This window comes from Ambystoma mexicanum, chromosome 9 (assembly GCF_040938575.1).
Source record: "Ambystoma mexicanum isolate Mex_15411 chromosome 9, UKY_AmexF1_1, whole genome shotgun sequence".
Lineage (NCBI taxonomy): Eukaryota > Metazoa > Chordata > Amphibia > Caudata > Ambystomatidae > Ambystoma > Ambystoma mexicanum.
In genome coordinates, this window is record NC_090931.1 from 794,250,712 (window position 1) to 794,272,225 (window position 21,514).

Genomic DNA, 21,514 nt, shown 5'->3' on the forward strand with positions numbered 1-21,514 from the left:
CCTTTCGTAACTCCGGAGGCAAGCAAGGTGCCTCCAAAGGATTCGGCGGTGGCTCCTCTACATACTGCCAGGCAGCACGTTCCTTGTCGCAAGAGGCCTACAGAGGGCGCGACAAGTCAGGAGGTTCTCGTCACCGTCGCCAGGAGGCCAGGGCAGCAAGGCCGCCTCCAAGCAGGACTGAACCGGCTGTAGCGTCGGGCCCCCACCTGAGCACCCCGGTGGGAGGCCGGCTGGCTAGGTTCATCAGCGTGTGGGCGTCCATCTCCACAGACCGTTGGGTGCTGGATGCCCTGGCCCACGGACACACTCTCGAATTTCTAAAGAAGTGCCCCCGAATTCCTCCCGTGGCCAGGAAAGAAGATCACATCCCACAACTGCTGTTAGAAGTAAGGGTGATGCTCAAGAAAGGTGCCATAGAGCTCGTCCCGAAGAGGCTCCGGTGCTCCGGAGTATACTCAAGTACTTCCTCGTCAGAAGGAAGACAGGCGGTTGGCACCCCATCCTGGACCTGCGTCGGTTAAACAAATACATCAAGGCCCAGAAGTTCCGGATGGTCACCCTCCAGCACATGCTGGGACAGCTGGAGGCAGGCTACTTCCTATCGTCGCTAGACTTGGAGGATGCTTACTTCCACATCCCCATTCTAAAAGGGCACCGAAAGTTTCTCAGATTCGTAGTCCAAGGACGGCACTACCAATTCAAGGCCCTGCCATTCGAATTGAAGTTGGCGCCCAGGGTATTTACCAAGTGCCTAGCACCAGGGGTGGCGCGGCTGCGCATGCAAGGGATCCACGTTTACCCCTACCTGGACTATTGGCTCATCCGAGCAAGGACAAGGGAGCTCGCCGTTGAGCACACAGCGAAGACCGTCCAACTGCTCACGGACCTGGGATTCTCCATCAACTTCTCCAAATCCCACCTGGTTCTGTCGCAGCTCGCACTGTTCTGGGAGCCAAGCTCGATACATTGGCACGATTGGCTTCCCCGTTGGAGGAAAGGATGAAGGCCATCCTGGGCAAGGTGCAGCGCCTGCTGGCCACGGACGTGGCCACAAAGAGGTCCATCAAGTCACTTCTCGGCATGATGTCCTCTTGCATTTACCTGGTGCGCCTAAGCAGGCTGCCGATGCGTCCTCTACAGGAGTTCCTCGAAGCCGGTTGGATGCAAGCAGCGGGCAGCTTCGAAGACAAGATCCCGCTCAACAAGGTCTTCCGCCAAGCTATTCGGTGGTGGGGCACTCATGCGCATCTCGCGACGGGCACAGACTTTCAGACACCAGCACACCAGGAGACGGGGACGACGGATGCCTCCCTGGAGGGTTGGGGAGTGCACACAGGAGATCTTCACGTGAGAGGCCTGGAGCTCCGAGCAGTGTTCTGGGCTCTCAGGTCGTTTCTCCCGTCCCTCAAGGGCAAGGTGGTGAGGATCTTCAACGACAACACCACCACGATGTTCTACATCCGAAAGCAGGCAGGAACCAGGTCCCCGGCCCTATCCAAGGAGGCCCAGGATCTGTGGCATTGGGCCGTTGCCCAGGGGATGTTTCTGGTGCCCTTCCACCTAGCAGGGATAAAGAACACCATCACCGACTCGCTGAGCAGGGAGCTGCGCTCATGCCACGAGTGGGAACTGCGTCAGGACAAAGTGGATCGGCTTTTCCGACGATGGGGCAAACCCCAGATCGACCTGTTTGCGACGGCGGCGAACTCCAAGTGCCAGAGTTCGCCAGTAGGTTTCCCCAGCCGAGGAGCATGGGCGATGCTTTCTCACTCCCCTGGGATGGCCTGTTCGTTGTCATTGCTACTGCAACTCGTCAACCAACTCAAGAGGTCCCAGAGCAGGATGATCCTCGTCGCTCTGGCGTGGCTGAGACAGATCTGGTTCCCGGACCTTCTGGACTTGTCAGCGTCCGCCCCCAGTCAAACTATCGACGGATGCAGATCTTCTCTCCAGAGAAGGAGGCGCCATCCTCCATCACGACTCGGGGTCGCTGAACTTGCAGGCCTGGCTCCTGCGGCACTAGAGTTTGGAGGGTATGATATCCCGGCGGACTGCAAGGAGGTGCTTGCAAAGACTAGGGGGTCCTCAATGGTGCCGTGCACAGAATATTAACCCTCTGCGAATTACGGCCCCTCAAGTGCTGCCGTACCTGCTGTCGCTGGCCAAGACGGGGCTGGCTCATGCCTCCAAAAAAATACATCTGGCGGCGATCACTCTGCTACACCAGAACTACGGGATGATCATCTCTGTGGTCTCATCACCTGGTGAAGGAGTTTATGAAGGGACTGTTCCGTTCATTCCCGCCGGTGAAGGCTCTGGCCTCGGCGTGGGAGCTCAACGTGGTGCTGACCAGGCTCATGGGGGCGCCTTTCGAGCCTCTGCATTCGGCACCGTTGAAGTTCCTGTCGTGGAAAACAGCTTTTCTTGTGGCCATCACCTCTGCACGACGAGTGGGAGAGATCCAGGCCCTATCCTGCAAGCCTCCATACTTGACTTTTCACGAGACGAGGGTGGTGCTGAGGACGCACCCCTCCTTCATGCCCAAGGTGCCGTCGGACTTCCATCTCCACGAGCCCTTGGTATTACCAGTTTTCTTCCCGTCGCCTTCGTGGCCGGCCGAGAGGACTTTGCACTCGCTGGATGTAGCTAGAGCGCTGAAGTTCTACGTGGACCGCACGAAGAGTTTTCAGAAGATATCACAACTGTTTGTGAACTTTAGACCTGTGAACCAAGGGAAGGTCCTCTCGAAGGCTTCCATTTCCAGATGGCTCTCCGGCTGCATCCTCCACTGTCACCGGTTGGCAAACCGACCATTGCCCGGCTGTTTGAGAGCCCATTCGACCAGAGCGATCGCTGCTACCACAGCGTTCTTGTCTGGTGTACCCCTGCTGGACATCTGCAGGACTGCTACGTGGAGGTCGACGCACACCTTCACGAGTTTCTACTTTGTCGACCGGGATTCCAGGGAGGAGTCAAGGGTCGGCCAAGCAGTGCTGCGCAACCTGTTCGCCTGAAGGTGGGCCTGGTGAGGAGGTAAGAGTTGCTTAATGTTGAGTTTATGTAATGCTTAATGTTGAGCCTTGCCACCTCCCGTGGTTGTGCATGTGTGTACTGCTATGTATTCTTATATTCATGAGCATGTGAATCCATGCCAGACCCCATGCTGGAGAAGGAACAAGTTACTTACCTGTAACTGTTGTTCTCCAGCATGGGTCTGGCATGGATTCACATGCGAACCCTCCCTCCTACTACTCTGCGGCTCTTCACTTGGTCATACTGCCACTTTATGTGCTACCAAATCTGAGGATGGCTGCCAGGGAAGGGGCTTAGGGAGAGGGCAGTCATTGGCTGGTTGCAGTATGACTCAGAGACCAGTGATTGGTTACTACTAAGAAAGACAGATCAGAAACAAAACTGATAATGATTTTTTTCTTTACCGAGCATTCCCAGCCTGACGGGGAATATTCATGAGCATTTGAATCCATGCCAGACCCATGCTGGAGAACAGTTACAGGTAAGTAACTTGTTCCTTGTATGTGATTTGGGAAAAAAGATTTTCAGGGATTGTAGTGTGGCCCTCAAAGGCATAAGCCCTTCATGTGCATCAGCAAAGTACTCACTGCCTTTGGAAGAAAATTTCCGAGGTGGCAAATAATTTACCCGAGGGTGCAATCTGAGATGGATTCAAATATTTAGTTAAAGATGTTAAGGAGGCAACGTGCAAGGCTCTGCAAATAGGGCTGGACATAGTTATTTTGTGTCCAGGGACATGAGGACAGCCACAGTCATTTGGAGACATGCCTGGATGAAGACCTTGGGTTTTGCAACAGACTTCCAGGAAAAACTACTCGAAAAGCTGTTAAAAGGATCCAAGTTGTATGAGTCAAAAGCGATTTTATATTAGAAAAAATTCAGAGAGTTGAAGGCCACAGCCAAAACTTTAGGTTTGGTGGTACAACTACTGGCAGGTCTTTTTTTCAATAGATTGCATTCTCCCACAGATTCCTCATTTTGTCAGATTATTGCCTCAGCGCCAGCAGTGGAAAATTTTGACAAGGGGCGTAATGCGAATCAACTTAATCTCTCTATTCCCTTGTGTCTCGTCTGCGCCACTCCTCCACTCTGGAAGTCACTTCAGGCTCCATACTTCAGGAATGCTTTACACCCATCACCTCAGTTCCTTTTTTCCCTGTACTCAGCACACTGTTCGGAACACAGCTAAAAGTTTCGATTCAAAACTGTGTCAGAATGTCGGGCTCAACGATGTCGCTCATAGACCCACACAATATCTGTGTGTGGTGTCTAGGAGTGGAACACAGGACAGCCCAATGTGGTTCCTGCAAGTTGATGAACCCAAAGGCAGTAAGGGAACACTCAACAAAACTGGCGCTAGGGAACCCCCAATCAAAATCGCCAGCTAGATCGGTACGATTGACTCGTCCGATGAAAGGGATAAGCACTACCTTTCTAAGGGGGGTTTGAGCGAGGAATAGGAGGAATTTAAAACCCAGATGATGCAGATCTTTGGGAAATCTGTGGCTGGTATAGCTTCGGCCTCAATGGCGGTTAAAGCACAAACTGCAACCTCTTCGTCCTGCACAAACGCAGCCAAAAACCGGTCCAACACCTTCGGCTGCAACCTCAGTAAGGGTCGCTTTGGCACTGACGGTTTTTCCGGGAGTATCGGCGGGCTGAGTTGAAATCCCTCTCTCGACGTTTCATCAGCCGCTGGACTGAAGCCGTGTCAAAGTTCATCTGGTCAATATTCACTGAGGAAGAAGACCCTATCCCATTTGGTATGGAACCCTTGGTACGAACAGACGTAGAGTAGATCCACTGCCCAATGTTATGGCTGACCAGGCAGGACTGCTTAAGCTAGTGGAAGGTCTGCAAGATCAAACGGGCTGGACATGTCCTTCAATGTCAAAATGCAGCAGGCGTCTCTGCACACCCGAGCGGCCAGTACCGCAAGGTGGTGAAGATGATAGTCGTTGCTTTCGGCCTTTGTCCTTTATCGAAACTGCCACAGCAGTATGAGTTAACCAACATACTGGACAAAGGGCTGCAGCACCAAAGAGAATTGCTGTTTAGCGTGGCCATAGCAGACCCAGTCGTGCCATTGTGGCACTGCCCATGGTCTACGCCAAGCTTATGAGAAGTATAAATCGGCGACATGCGATCTTCCCTTCCTGACTGCGCACCCAAGCCCAGAGGGAATGGTGATGCTGGCCGCAATGGTAAACTCGAGGCCTTCGATCTTGAATCTTTCTACCAACAGGGAGTTTTAGAAGATCAATGCTTTGGCCAATAAAGTGTTCACCTTGGGAAGCATGGCGGTAAAAGGTGATTAACGCCTCTTGTGTATTCAACAAATATTCCCATGTCCTTTGGAAGACTATTTCTGAGGCGGCTGACCATTTCCCTGAGGGGGGAGGTCAGCGGCAGCTTTCTAGACATTATCGAGGAGGGCAAGGAGATGGTGTGTCAGACAATGAAAGCCAGTCTCGACATGGCAGATTACATAGGGCGGTCAGTGGGCACGTCAATGGTGTTGCCCTGAACCTCATATTGTCGAGGATCAGGATTTTGGCCGAAAGTCCAAGTGAAATCTCTCAACATGGCGAGCACCTATTTGGACCTAAAGTGGACAAGTCTTAAGAAAAGTTAAAGGGCTTTAAGTTGGCATCAAAGTCATTGGAGTTGGCAGTTCCAAAGCCAGCCAAGCAGACTTTTTGCTTCAGACCAAGAAAGGGTTGGGGCGCTTCACCCCCATTGTGGGAAGGACACTGTTGCCAAAAGGGGATTAACGCACCACTACTCCTGCTGTGGTGTTAGAAAGGGCCAGTCATCTACGGCCTCGAAGTCAGCAGCACGGGCATTGCAAAAATCACTTTGAGTTCTCCCCTCATGCTTCTCGGGTTGGGGGGAGAGCCTCTGGGTTCTGGGAGGGGTGAAACAAGATCAACTCTGATGCCTGGGACTGTCAGGTGGTAGAACTATTGTATTGTTTATCCTTCCTCAGAAGACACACAAACAGATCACCACCTCTTGCACAGCAGCTGAAACCCAAGCTCCAAGAGGAACTGCATGCCCTTGTCCTGAAGAACAGAGTGGAGGAGGTGCCAGCCTGAGAGAGAGGCATGGGCTAGTACTCCCACTACTTTCTGGTGCCTAAGAAAGGGGGAGAACTCCATTCCATCCTTGACCTCAGGGACTTGAACAAGTTCCTGAGGAAAGGAAAGTTCAGGATTGTGACACTGAAGGAAATTCTCCAGGCTCTTCAATCCCAGGACTGGTTGGTGTCATTGGACCTTCAGGACACCTATTTCCACATGCCAATCCAGCCAATCCACAGGAGGTTTGTGAGGTTCAGTTTAAAGTGTTCCCTTTTTGCCTAACCTCTGCACCCACAGTATTTACCAGGCTGATGGCATTGGTAGCCGTACACGTCGGGGGGATCCAAAGTCGTCATTTAGCCATGCTTAAACAACTGGTTGATCCAAGATGGGTCCCCAGAGCAGCTTTCGAAGGCATCACGTGTATACTTGCTCACTGCTGCACAGCCTGGGCTTCTCCCTGAACTTGAAGAACTGACGCAGAGCCTTGTGTTCATCTGAGCAGTCCTGGACACTCAGGCTGGAAAGGCCTTCACCCCTGACCCGTAAGAAAGAAGAGAACACCAGCAGTGTACAGGTGGTCAACCTATTCCAGAACCCCAGCAGTCTTCCGGCATTCGCCTTACTCTGCCTCTTAGGCCACGTGGCCTCCTGCATTTTCTGGTACCGGAGGCCAGGCACCTGATGACATCCCTGCAGTGGCTTCTCACAGTCAGTGGTCACAATGTTCAGGCAAGATGTCGGATGTCCTCCAGGTGTCGGTTGCCGACAACCTCTCTTGCTGGAACAGCAGGATCAGCATGTTGTCATGTGAGCCCTTTTGGACACAGTGGCCAGAGTATCAATTGTCGCGGACCCTTTTTGAGAGGTTGGAAGGGGGCTTTGAGGGGACCTGCAGATGATCAGTCATTGGTCCCAAAGAAGAGTCACTGTCATATCAATCTGGTGGAGCTCCAAGCAGTTAGACTAGCGCTGACTGCTTTTGTGCTTTCCCTCCAAGGGAAACATTTCCTGGTACTGACCAACAACACAGTTACCATGCATTACCTTAACAAGCAAGGGGTTGGGTGGTTGCTGCCCCTGAGCAGGGAAGCCATGTGGCTATGGTTCTGTTTGTTGGAAAACAATGGGCCTCATTACGAGTCCGGCGGTAACCGCGGTGGTAAAACCGCCTGGTTACCGCCAGACTCGTATTACCATTCCGCCTCCGTGACTCCCGGAATTACCAGGGCATTACAGCCCTGGTGTCCCGGGAATTCCGGAGGCAGAATTCAGTAAATCCCCATTCCCATTGAGTCCCATAGGACTCAATGGGAATGGGGAAGTGGAAACACCAGCACCATCTCGTCAGACCTGTCGGGAAGATCACCTCACGCCTGCAGGACTCGGGAATCGGGCGGTCCGGAATTAACAGTGTCGGCGGGTTTACCACCACTGTTAATTCCGGACGCCCCGACCAGTAATGAGGCCCAATATCTCTTTCCCTGAAGCACATCTGGCATGGGTGGAGAATGGGTTGGCAGACAAACTGAGCAGGCAGAGCTTGACTTCTCACGAGTGGGAGATATGACTGAAATTTCACCCGAAGGAGGCATTTGGGGATGCATTCCTAGTGGAGTGGGTCTTCCACTTCCTTTATCTGTTTCCACCAATGTCGGTCATCCCATGGGTTCTAAGGAGGTTGAGGGGGGTTCCAGGCCCGCCTGATATTAATCTCTCTGGATTTGGCGAGGAGGACGTGGTACCCAGACCTTCTAGAGTTCGCTGCATGCCTGCCTCTCTGGCAGTTGGAGGCCAGGGTGCTTCACCCAAACCCAGGACCTCTTAGCCTACATGTGTGGCTTTTCATGGCCTGCATATCGGGAAAGTTTGAGATGTGGTGTAAGGAGAGAGGTGCAGACCCCTTGGCGTGCCAAACATTTACAGTCATGGAGTTTTTACTGGTCTTGGCCAAATTGGTCCTTCAAGTGGGCATAACCATGGGTTATCTGGCTGCCCTGTCTCCTTTCAAGAGGGCACCAGAGCAGGGTTCTTTTTTCTCTAACCCAGTTCTTGAAAGATCTTGTAAATAGGTTTCTCCTGCACAGTTAGTTGCGGCAGCTTAGGATTTGCCTGGTCTGTCTTTTTTGATGGCGGCTCCTTTTGACCCTTTGCACTCCATTCCTGTTAGATTTCGTACATTGAAGACCGTCTTCCTGGTGCTTTCGTGTAAGCCACAGTTTCTAAATTATTTTGTCTCTTTGAGGGCCCGACACAATTTCTTACTGAAAGGGGCTTCAGATTTTCATATTACGTAAAGTATGGACCTCCCAATTTTCTTTCTGCCTTCTCATCCTCCGTCCAAGGAGGAGGCAAGGCTTCATAGTTTTTATTTGGCAGTAACGAATGTCTTCGGGAGAGGCGATCAGCTCTTTGTGACCTTTTCCCAATCCACTCGGGCAAGCAGTTATGAAGGAAACCATTTCCCATTGGATTGTGTTATGAAGGTGAAATGTTAAGAGAGAGCGGGTAGTGATGTACGTCCAGGATTGAGAGCCCACTTTACCAGAGACACAGTGGCTCCATTGGCCCTTTTAAATTGAGCTCCATTTTGAGATATTTGTCAGGCCGTGACATGGGCTCCACTGCATATCTTTTCCAAACACTAGTGTTTGGACCTGGCTCGGGGCAGAGATGCCCTCTTTGGTTGGAGCGTGCTGCAGGGTTTCTTGGTGTAGCTCCCATATTCTCTTCCTACTGGGGGCACTGCTTTGGGAGTCTTTCAAGATGAGCAATCTGTGGGAGAAGGCAATCCATTGATGGAGAAAGTACCTACCTGTAATGTTCTTTCTATGGATTCTTCTCCCACAGATTACTCATCGCCCTCCCTACCTACCGCTCTATGGAATCTGGCGATGGATTTGTTAGTGTGTCTGATTTCTTTATCACTCGTTGAGTACAGACAAGATGAAGGGGGGGTGTAAGAAAAAGCCTTCATCATGACCTAGCTAGGGTCACGTTGTTTAATTTTCTTTTCATTCCTCACAACAACAACTTGATAAGAGATATTTTCAATAGTGTAAGGAACCAGGAGTAAGACTCACAACGCAAGAGCATTATAGTGGTTGGCAAAGACTTAAAGTAAAAAGAGGGTTGGAGAAGTCCTATCTCGCCCTAAGAGGTGTTTCCCTGCCTCAATGAAACTAGAGGATGTCTGTGTCAGAATGTCCAAAGTAAAGTTCTCTGTCCGGTATCCAAATCCTAACCTGACCCTTAACCGCTAAACTTAAGATAAAATGAAAAGGGAAATAGTCTTTCGGCTGGTCGTATGCAGCTCTTTTCCAAAGTTCCAACATAACGTTCCAAAAGGTGCAAAAAGAAATCAACAACCAAAGTTCTTCAATTCTCAGGAGATTATTCCCTTCCACCGAGTTTCTCGGGCTCTTTACAGTTCACAGTTTCAAAGGGTATGGTTCTTCCCTTGATCTGTTTCTCACTTTCTCAATGCCAAGAACTTATTTCTCTTCTCTTGCCTTCTCAGATGTTTCCAACAATACCAGAGGAAATGTCTCCCTTCACCTGATTGCAATGTTCACAGTACACAATTTCCAATCGCTGGGGGAATGCCTCCCTTCCCCTATTCTGAAGGTTCACAGTTCCAAGAGTTTGCCTTTCTTCTCTTATCAAACACAGTTTCCAATTATTAGGGGAATAACTACCTTCACTTTCACAGTACCAACAGGTTGCCCATCCTCTCCCAGCAAACAGTTTCCAATTATTAGGGGAATGCCTCCCCTCCCCCGGTCGCAACATTCGTAGTACCATGAGGTTTCCATTCTTCTCTTGGCAACCACAGTTTCTAACCATTAGGGTAATGCCTCCCCTCCCCCTGGTTACAATGTTCAAATTCCAACTCTAGGGGGAATGACTCCCTTGCCATGGATTTCACACACTCAAGAGAATTACTCCCTCCTCTTAATCTGTTCAGTTTATATGCTGATTCTTGGCAAGCATGAGAGTGTGTCCCAGACCCTCCTCTGTCAGATTGGTACACTCTCTTCCTTCGCTTCCAAACACTTGTCTTAACACAATTGGGTGCAGGTCCCAGACTTGCAATTAGTTTGCCTGGTGTACTCTCCTTCCAGGACTTTCTCAACTTGCTCACTTGTATTTGGGTGCAGGCCTCAGACTCGAAATTAGTTTGCCTGGTATACTCTCCTGCCAGGACTTTCTTAACGTGTAACACTTCCACGCTTTTATATTCTCTTCATTCAACAATTGCGTCTATGACCCGCTTTCACTTGCTTCATTCAACAATGGACTAGGCGTCCCAATTCCCCTGCTCGGGTTCACCTAGTTTGTGTAACGTTCCTTCAATGGTGTGCGGTGTACGCCTTGAAGCTCCTCAGTGTCTGTCCCAATTCCCCTCTCTGGGCTCATAGGTCTCTCCTAGCTGCTCCGGTATTCTTTGCGGTCTGCAATTCTGCCAGCGGCTCACTAACCCCTCTCACAGGTTTCTTATCAGTTTTCCGATACCCGTGATGCCTCTGCCTTCGTTCCACAGCTTTCACTGCTCTCGGCCTCCAATCGCAAAACCTCTGGCTTCCGAACCTCTGGTGAAGGCACCTCCAAAACCTTTGCTGTTCCCCGCTGCAACTTGCTTCCTCTGTTTTCCGACCTGTGTCGGGAGTAGTGGTTCCCCCATGTTTCTGATGCTTTTTTTAAAAAAAAAAAACATCCCGCCACCTATCAGATCCTTCCAACAATTAGAGCGTGTCTCTGGCTTCCTGGCTTCAGCGCTCTGCATTGCTCTAGTGCGCTTCTTCATCAGAGTCATTTTACTACAAGAAAGAGCCTTGTTGTCAGTCTGGACTGGGTGTTCTGGTTTTATATTACAGTGTGCCATAAAGGATTGGGAAATTAAGGGGTTGGTGTCATACCCTGAGTGGAAAGGGGGACACCATGTTCCAACTAGCGAGTCCACCTTCCCATAAGGGTTGTCTCCCCCATATTGTCCTCCCTCAGACAGCCACCCCCAGGGTCATGATCAGGTAGAGGCTGCCATATGAAGGAGGCCATATGGAGAGAGAGTTTCCCCGGAGAGGAAGTAATGAGGTTGCTAGATTCATCCATCGCAGCAGTCTTCAATTCAGTGCACCAGATTTTTCTCTCAATTGCTGAGCTACGTGGGGAAGGAGGGAACTGAGGTAAGGGGGCATATTCCTTAAGTATGATCCAGAGTTGAGGAGTGGTGCAGTTGAGACGCAAGGAAGTCGAAAGTCTACATCAAGCCGCACTATACCCCCTTTTTTGAGCAGCTGATGCTGAGGGGGATGATGTATCAAGATGAGTAATCTGTGGCAGACAAAGCCATGGAAAGAACACTATTGGTTAGTATTTTCTCAGTTTCACGATTTGGTGTGCTACCAATAACATTGATCCATTCCATTTCAAGCCTCAGGACAGTCTACCACTTCTTTCCTTGGCCCACGGTGGCCTTGCACATTCCTCGATTAAGGACCATCAGGCTGCAGTTTCCAGATTTTCTCTGTCTTCCTGCAGGTGCGGGCACTGGCTTTTGCTTGGGAGCTGAACGTTGTTCTTTTTCAGTTTAATGGAACCACATTTTGTGCCTTTGCACAAGGCAAGGATTGCATTTTGTTCATGAAAGACTGCTTTCTTGGTCGCCATCGACTCTACCAGGAAAGTTGGGGAGAGACGAGATTTATCTTGCAAGCGTAACCCTACTTTGTGTTCTACAAACCCAATGTCCTGTTACTGACGAATCCCAATTTCATGCCCAAAGCGGCTTTATCATTCCATTGAATTGAACTTTTTGTCCTACCTGCTGTGATTAATCTAGCGATATCATCACTCACTCTCTGGGGAAACTCTTTTCCCATATGGCCAGGAAAAGGCAGCCGCTAACTGATCCCGACCCTGGGGGTGGCTGCCCGAGGGAGGATCATATGGGAGAAGAGGACCACCATGAGAGGGAGAGGGACTCATTGCAAGAAACACAGTATCCACCTTTCAACTTTGTGTATAACCCCCTCCTCTAAGTTCAGTGTGTCATGGTTTACTGGGGGTATTGAACCAGTGCAGCGATCTTATACTGACATCAGGGTTCCTTCTGATAAATTATACGAAAGTACTAAAACGAGAAAGAAGACCGGAATGTTGAAGATTACTACAACCAGGAAGCATATGCTGCGGAGTTCTAGTTGTTGGTGGGCGCTACATAGCGGGGCACTTAAATACCAGTCCGCTGTGTGGGACAGAAATGCTGCAGAGGGAGAGTCGCAACAGCGAGAACCTCGCTGCAAGCAAAAGCGGTCGAAAGCTGGAAAGCAAGTGTAGTGCTGCCGACACTGAAGAGCTCAGCCAAGAGGGAGCCGACAAGCCAGATGTCTGCAGTTTGAGGTCGAGGACAGCGCAACACTGTCAGGAGACACGATGAGAAGCGGAGACTGGGCGGAACACTGTTCTGAGCCGCTGGCAAGCCACAGCAACCACAGGATGGCGTAAAGAATGCTGAAGCAGCCAAAACAAACCGGTGAGCACAAAAGGGAAAAGCAGGACATCGGGGCACTTCAGAGCAATTACTGCACACCGTGGGGAAAGCTAAGGAGTCTGCTAAAGTGGGCGGATATCCCTATGTTAAAAAGAGAATGTAACAAATGAGAAGGTGGAGGAACACTGACCCAATTGATGAAAAGGCATAGACAAGGCTGTTGCCTAGTAAAGTGTGCAAGTCTGAAACTTGTCCACACTGTGAAAGACAGTGTAAAAAGTCCTGGCAGGAGAGTAAACCAGGCACTGTGCAAGTCTGGGACTCGCACCCAAATATATGTGTGGAACATTATCAAGGTGAATCTGGAGATCCTCACCTGAAAGGAAAAGTAGCTTAAGTCCTGGCAGACGAGTATACCATGCAAGTATGAAATATTCAAAATTCTTGTCGGGAGAGTTAACCAAGCCAAATATGAATGTGATTCTGGAGACCTGCATCTCAATTCAAGAGTGTGGATTCTAGGGAATCATACCCCCTGTATGGAAAAATGGTAAAAAGGTAAAAAGAACTGTGAACTATGGAGGATGTCAACGGGTGAGGAAGAACCCTTGAGTGTGTGATACTAGGGGAAGGGGATCATACCCACTTGATTGAATGATTGCCTCTTTTGCCAAGGAAATTAATTGTGGTAGAGAGCTGAAGAGAAGCTGATAAATTGAGGGAAGGGAAGACCACCTCCCATTGTTCTGAGGGCTGTGAAACCTTGGGTAACTTTGTTGTTTCAAAAAAGGTTGCTTTCCCTCCAGACTGGTCTTCTGCTGGCCACTTATTTGACTGGTATTTGTAAACTGTTGATAATTATTATTTGCAGTGAGTTTACGTTCTGTTGTCGCGTCTCCCTGAAGTGGGTGTGGGGAAAGTTGAGAACCACCCAGTATGCACAACAGTGAAGTGAGGAATTGACTCCCGGAGACTTGCGACAACTTTATGCAGCTTGTCAAATGCTCATTTGTCACAAGGCATCCGTATCTGGGAGTTACTTGTACTTCGTTAATCCCTACTGTCCAACAGCTGGCTTTAGCTACCAATGATTCTCCAAGTGTCATCTTTCTAAGCTTCCTCTGGGGCTTTCTAGACCTGTCCTACAAAGGTTAGTGTATTCTAAGGGGGGGGGGAGATTTGCATTGCACTTGCTTGGTTGAACTCAAGCTCTTTCACTTACACTCGCACACACCTTTTCCTCTCTACTCTCTGTGTGTCCCTCCTCTTACTACTCCTGCTAGTCTTTTCTCCCTGTGACATTTCACGCCTTCTAGTTCTTGCCTCTACCTTTTTTGGTTACCAGTCCTCCCACTTTACTTCTCTGTTATCCTACAATCCCCCTCCCACCACTACACTACTCGTTTTCTCCCACCACCATGCTCTTCCTCCCACCACTGCACTCTTCCTCCTAACACTACACTCCCCTGCTTGGCACAAACACTCCTTACCCTGGATAATCTATTTGCACTTATTTTCTCAATTACGCCAATCAAATTGCAGTACCCTTGTTCTGACAAAATCAATGCCACACTTCTGCATTGCATCCAAAGTCTGCCGCTTCTTCCTCGTGCTGGTCTCTTGGTCCTCCAACTTCACTGACCTTACCTAAATAACCCCCACTTCCAGCTTCCTAACTGTGCCTAAAATCCTTCCCCTTGCTTCCTTGTTGAATATCCCTCTCTGGCCAATCTGACTTACCAAGCTGGGGCATGTGTGTGAAGTCAGAGGTTTTAAAAAGGGGGCTCAGCCCCGCACACTTGTTTCACGCATCTCAGCTGTTTGGAGAACATGGCTGTGTATTGGGGCTGGCAGATCCTGTTGATGTGAGGAATAATGTTAAGGGGGGGGGGGTTCTGGTTCGGGCACATTTATCCTTGTGGGCTCTTGGTGGGTCAGCAGTAGAAGCTTGGGCCTTGCGGTACCGCTGGCGCTCAATGATGGTCTTGTTGGGTGCAGCATGGTGTCGGAGCTGTGTGACGCTGCTGCTGCTCTTACTATGGTGCAGTGTCAATCTGCTTGGCGACACTTACTCCATGTTGCCGTCTTTGCTCTTCCACTGTTGTTGACACGCGTTTTGCCTCAGCTCACACGTGGGAGCCTCGGGTGAAAGCCATGGCTTCCTATCTTCCTAAGGGATGGCCGCGGTCCAGCCGCTTTGTATTTCGAGGTAGGATTGGTGGAAAGGGCCTGTGCACATGCTCACTGGCACAGTGACTTCTGTCTTTCACAGGTAGATCTCCCACCCTCATAGTTCTCCAGCATGGGGTCTGGCATGGATTCACATGCTCATGAATATTCCCTGTCGTCAGGCCGGGAATCCTCGGTATAGAAAAAATCAGTATCAGTTTCGTTTCTGATCTGTCTTTCTCAGTAGTAACCAATCACTGGTCTCTGGGTCATACTGCCCCCAGCCAATGACTGCCCTCTCCCTAAGCCCCACCCCTGGCAGCCATCCTCAGATTTTTACCGCACGTTCAAGTGTTGGGAGTCCTCGTACTTAGCTCTTGAGCTTTTGCTGCATTTTCGTGCTTTTTTTCAGGAGATTTTCTCATTTTTTCGGTTAAAAGAGCCTCAAGCTCCACCGTTTCTACTTCCGATCAACGGGGATCCGTTTCAGAGTTTTCTACGCCCCTCAAGGGTGAAGATTTTGTTGAGTTACGCTTTTGGAGGATTCCAGAAGTTCCGAGGCCTACCCCGGACATGGCCCAGGAGAAAGGGAGCTCGACGCCCGGGAAGCTTTTCAGGACCTGCCCTGGATGCCAGCTTCAGAACGTTTTCAAGGAGGACAAGCATTCGTTATGCCTCTACTGTCTCCATGAGGACAAGACGCACAAGGAAAAGGACAGCGCTTTTGTGGAAACATGTCGGAGCGACCATGAAGGATCGCCACCTCCGTCTCGCCAACTGGCTGGAAGGTAAGAGCCCGCCAGGCGAGAAGAAGAAGAAGTCCGAGCGGTCTTCTAAGTCCTGTGAGGGTGCTCCGGCGACGGGGGCCCAACAAAAGCTAAGCACTGCGAGTCCGCGGGCACCGGGAGCGCCGAACGGTCGGGCTCCTTGGCTGCCAGGCAGGGTGCACCCTCCCCGGTGCCATCGACCACGAGCCAACGCTCTGGCTCGGGTAAGAGGAAGTCCGAGAACCCGGCGAAGCTTCTGGAGAGGCCCCGGTCGATCTCGAAGACTCCGGCAGAGGGGGAGCGAGGCTTGGACCCTCCCCCAAAGGTGAAGGCCCCAGGCGTACAGAAGGTGACGTTGGCCGTGATTCACCCTGCTAGGACTTCGATTGAGGATGTCGCCGCAGCCCTGGCTCAGCCTGTGGAGGCTACACCAGTGGAGGCGCCCTCAGGTACCAGAGTCTCCCTGCCACCGCGGAGGGAGTCGTCTTTCAGGCCCATCGAGAAGACCCCCACGAAGTCCTTGTTGGAAAGGGGGGGAGGGAGTGGTGGCCGTCGTGGATACGGACACGACCTCTGAAGAGGAGCTCATCCAAATCGTGGAGGAGACCCAGCCCATCGGGAGGGATCCCGACGAGGGTGACGAGGGTGACGACGAGGGCGACAGTGACGCAGACGAGGCTCCTCAAGAGCCCTCTCGCCCGTCGTTTCCGGCACTGCAGGACACCTCGGCGGCCATTTTGTCAGCCATCCAGTCCTTATGCTCTGAGATGAGGACTAGGTTGCCCCTTACCCCGATGGAGGAGCCTGAGCCAGACCCGACGGAGGATCCGGAGCCAGGACCTTCGGGGAGCCCACCGCCTAAAAGGAGGACGACGCATCCTAGGCCTCCTCTCCCGCCTCTGCGGCCTTCTCTGCCTTCCCCCTGGTCCACTACCCACGGGGATGATACAGGCATGGACACGACTACGACGGGTACGGATGACGATGGAGGCGGCGACGGGACGTGCCCCCCGTCACCCCCTGCCCGGGCGTCCCCGCCCGACGAGATTGGATCCTTCCATGCAATGATCTCCAGGGCATCCAAGCTCTTCCAGCTCTGCCCCGAGGAAAAGAAGGAGGGGTTCCTTTACCAGCGGCGCGAGGCTAAAAGGAAGACGGTCCTCGCCGTACCGCTTCTTGATGACATCTGGGATGAGGGGCTCTCCCTCCTCAAGAACCCTGCCACGGCTCCTGCAAAGAGGGACCGGTACGAGAAGAAGTACCGGGTCCCCGACACTGCCCCCTTGTGCCTTAGGGCGCAACCAACCCCGGACTCGGTCGTTTCGGCGGCAGCCAAGAAGAAAGCGGGGGGGGCATCGGCCTCGACTTCAACCTCCCCTCCGGACGGTGAGGGAAGGAAACTGGATGCGATGGGACGACGGGTCATCTCATCTGCAGCGACGACCATCAAAGCGGCCAACGCCCTGGCCATCGTAGCCCGCTACGACAGGGAGTTGTGGTTCAAGATCGCCCCTCTGTTGGACTTCCTTCCGGATGCCAAGAGGGCTGAGTACCTGGAAATCTTGCAGGAAGGTGAGATTGCCTCGGACCACGCCATTACGGTGGCCACGGACATTGCCGACACCGGTTTCCGTCAGTTGGGCAACGGCGTTTGCCTGAGACGACGAGGATGGCTCAGGGCAACGGATTTCCGCCAGGACGTTCAGACCAAGGTTTTGGACATGCCCTTCGATGGGAGCAACCTTTTTGGCAAGGCGGTTGATGAATCCCTTCAGGCGATCAAGACGGACATGGAGACGGCCTGTGCACTGGGTGTGCTCCAACAACGACGGCCGTCCTTTCGGAGTTCCGGAGGCAGACAGGGTGCCTCCAAGGGAGCCGGCAGCAACTCCTCTACTTACTGTCAAGCGGCAAGGTCTTTGTTGCAGGAGGCCTACAGGGGACGCGGCAAGTCAGGTGGATTCCGCCGTCGTCGCCAAGGTGGTCAAGGAGGCAAAGCGGCCTCCAAGCAAGATTGAACCGTCTGTCGGGTCGGGCCCTCGCCGAAGCACCCCGGTGGGAGGCCGGCTGACGAAGTTCGTCGGCGTGTGGGAGTCCATCTCCACTGACCGTTGGGTGCTGGATGCCCTGGCCCTGGGGCACGCCCTCGAGTTCCAGAAGAGGTGCCCCCGCATTCCTCCCGTGGCCAGGAAGGAAAATCACATCCCTCAACTGCTTTTGGAAGTACGGGCGATGCTCAGGAAAGGTGCCATCGAGCTCGTTCCGAAGAGGCTTCGGTGCTCCGGAGTTTACTCAAGATACTTCCTCGTGAGGAAGAAGACAGGAGGATGGCGTCCCATCCTGGAACTGCGACAACTAAACAAATACATCAAGGCACAGAAGTTCCGGATGGTCACCCTCCAGCACGTGCTGGGACAGCTGGAGGAGGGCGATTTCCTGTCGTCGTTGGACTTGGAGGATGCTTACTTCCACATCCCTATTCTAAAGAGGCACCGAAAGTTCCTCAGGTTCGTGGTCAAAGGGCGGCACTACCAGTTCAAGGCCCTCCCGTTCGGATTAAAATCGGCGCCCAGGGTGTTCACCAAGTGCCTAGCACCGGTGGCGGCACGGCTGCGCCTGCAGGGGATCCATGTCTACCCCTACCTGGACGACTGGCTCATACGGGCAAGGACAAGGGAGCTTGCCGTGGAACACACTGCGAAGTCCGTCCAGCTGCTCACGGACCTGGGGTTCTCCATCAACTTTCCAAAATCCCACTTGGTCCCGTCGTAAGTCGCCCTGTTTCTGGGAGCACAGCTCGACACAGTGGCGCGGCGGGCCTCACCGTCAGAGGAAAGGTGCAACGCCTACTGGCCACGGACGTGGCCAGAGTGAGGTCTATCAAGTCCCTCCTCGGAATGATGTCCTCCTCCATTTATCTGGTGCCCCATTGCAGACTTCGGATGCGGCCTTTGCAAGAATTCCTCGACGCCCACTGGATCCAGACGATGGGCAGCTTCGAGGCCAGGATCTCGCTCGACGAAACGTTCCGTCAGGCGATACGATGGTGGGGTGTTTGCGCTCATCTGACAGCGGGAACAGGCTTCCTAACCCTGGCCCACCAGGTGACGGTGACGACGGATGCCTCCCTGGAAGGTTGGGGAGCGCACACCGGGGGCCTCCATGCGAGAGAGGCCTTTGGTGCTCGGAGAAGACTCTCCACATCAACATCTTGGAGCTCCGCACAGTGTTCTGGGCCCTCAGGTCCATCCTTCCGTCCCTCAAGGGCAAGCCCAGGATCTGTGGCATTGGGCCATCGCACAAGGGATGTTTCTGGTACCCTTTCATCTGGCAGGGATAAAAAACACCATCGCCGACTCACTCAGCAGGGAGCTGCGCTCGTGCCACGAGTGGGAACTGCGCCAGGATCAAGTGGACCGACTCTTCCGACGATGGGGCGAACCCCAGATCGATCTCTTCGCGACGGCGGCGAACTCCAAGTGCCAGAGGTTCGCCAGCTGGTTTCCCCAACCGAGGAGCATGGGCGATGCTTTCTCGTTACCCTGGGACGGCCTGTTCCTTTATGCATCGTTGCCGTTGCTACTCCGGCTCGTCAACCAGCTCAAGAGGTCCCGGTGCAGGATGATCCTCGTCGCACCGGCGTGGCCAAGGCAGATCTGGTTCCCGGACCTTCTTGACTTGTCAGCATCCACACCAGTCAAGCTACCGACCGCGGATCTTCTCTCCAGAGAAGGAGGCGCCATTCTTCATCACGAACCAGAGTCGCTGAACTTGCAGGCCTGGCTCCTGCACCACTAGAGTTTGGAGGATACGACATCCCGGCCGACTGCAGAGAGGTTCTTGCAAAGGCCAGGGCTTCCTCAACTCTCAAGTGCTACGGACACAAATGGGCGAGGTTCTCTATCTGGTGCCGGGCACAGAAGATTAACCCTCTGCGGATTACGGCCCCTCAAGTATTGCCGTACCTACTGTCTTTGGCTAAGGCTGGCCTATCTCACGCTTCCATCAAGGTACATCTGGCTGCCGTCTCACGTTACACCAGAACTACAGGACGGGCGTCCTTGTGGTCTCATCGTCTGGTGAAGGAATTTATGAAAGGACTGTTCCGATCATTCCCGCCGGTGAAGACCTCTGCACCGGTGTGGGAGCTCAACGTGGTACTAACTAGGCTCATGGGGGGCCCCATTCGAACCTATGCATTCAGTGCCATTAAAGTTTCTGTCGTGGAAGGCAGCATTCCTCGTGGCCATCACCTCTGCACGACGAGTGGGAGAGATCCAGGCCCTGTCTTGCCAGCCTCCATACTTGACTTTTCACGACACGAGAGTGGTGCTGAGGACACACCCCTCCTTCATGCCCAAGGTGCCGTCGGACTTCCACCTCAACGAGCCCTTGGTGTTGCCAGTTTTCTTCCTGTCGCCTTCGTCGCCGGCTGAGAGGACTCTGCACTCGATAGATGTAGCTAGAGCGCTGAAGTTCTACGTGGACCGCACAAAGAGTTTCCGGAAGACATCACAGCTGTTTGTGAACTTTGGACCTGTGAATCAAGGGAAGGCTATCTCGAAGACTTTCATTTCCAGATGGCTCTCCGGCTGCATCATGCACTGTCACCGGTTGGCAAACCGACCGCTGCCCGGCCATCCGAGAGCCCATTCGACCAGAGCGATCGCTGCTACTACGGCGTTCCTGTCTGGTGTGCCCCTGCTTGACATCTGCAGGGCTGCTACGTGGAGGTCGACGCACACCTTCACGAGATTCTACAGCGTCGACCGGGATTCCAGGGAGGAGTCCAGAGTCGGCCAGGCAGTGCTGCGCAACCTGTTCGCCTAAGGTGAGCCTGGTGAGGAGGTGAAAGTTGCTTAATGTTGAGTTGTTGTATTGCTTGATATTGAGCATTGTGCCACCTCCCGTGGTTGTGCATGTGTATACTGCTATGTATTCTTGTATTCATGAGCATGTGAATCCATGCCAGACCCCATGCTGGCGAAGGAACAAGTTACTTACCTGTAACTGTTGTTCTCCAGCATGGGTCTGGCATGGATTCACATGCGAACCCTCCCTCCTACTACTCTGCGGCTATTCACTTGATCATACTGCCACTTTATGTGCTACCATAACTGAGGATGGCTGCCAGGGAAGGGGCTTAGGGAGAGGGCAGTCATTGGCTGGGGGTAGTATGACCCAGAGACCAGTGATTGGTTACTACTGAGAAAGACAGATCAGAAACGAAACTGATACTGATTTTTTCTATACCGAGGATTCCCGGCATAACGACGGGGAATATTCATGAGCATGTGAATCCATGCCAGACCCATGCTGGAGAACAACAGTTACAGGTAAGTAACTTGTTCCTTATCATTGCTACTGACTCCCCTTCAGACAAGGCCACGTTGCTGACCTTGTCACAGTATCCATAAACTACATGTGTAATGAGACACAATTATTGATTGATATTTTATTTCTATCGCGCTCATACACATTATGTTCCTGATGTATCTTGGTGTATTTACTCATATTTGTTTATAATTTTAATGATTTGAATAAGAAAGTTAAGAAAGAAATCATTAGGTCAATAGATGCACTTCTATTTATTTGTATTTAATTTAACATTGCACAGCTGTAATACACAGTAATTTTGGAATTCCTATATTGAATTAATGGGTAATACTTTAAACATTAGCATGTATGTTAATAATAATGGGTCTTTTCTTTGTTCATGTTTTAGACAAATTCTGAGCCGGTGTCAGATCCCCATCAGTCTCAGGCCTTTGATCAACTTTGTCGTCTTTACAGAGGAACTTCCAGGGTAAAGTAAAACATTATTTTAACTTTTCCATAAAGCATGCCTTAAGTAGTAACCATTGTTCAATAGATTACTTTTCTCCAGCAGATTCCTCAACTTGGTAGATATCCATCATTCAGCTCTGCTGTTCGGAAACATTTCGACACAGGGGCCTAGTGGACCTTGA

General features: G+C 51.8%; 1 protein-coding gene across 3 annotated transcripts in view; it reads left to right on the forward strand.

The window, feature by feature from the left end:
- Positions 1 to 21,514, forward strand: part of VPS8 (VPS8 subunit of CORVET complex) — a 2,529,257-nt gene that overhangs the window by 2,488,678 nt on the left and 19,065 nt on the right. For all 3 annotated transcript variants that reach the window (XM_069615741.1, XM_069615740.1, XM_069615739.1), the window contains one exon: positions 21,271 to 21,351. In XM_069615741.1, coding sequence (XP_069471842.1) covers positions 21,271 to 21,351 — 81 coding nt within the window. The remainder of the gene's footprint in view (positions 1 to 21,270; positions 21,352 to 21,514) is intronic.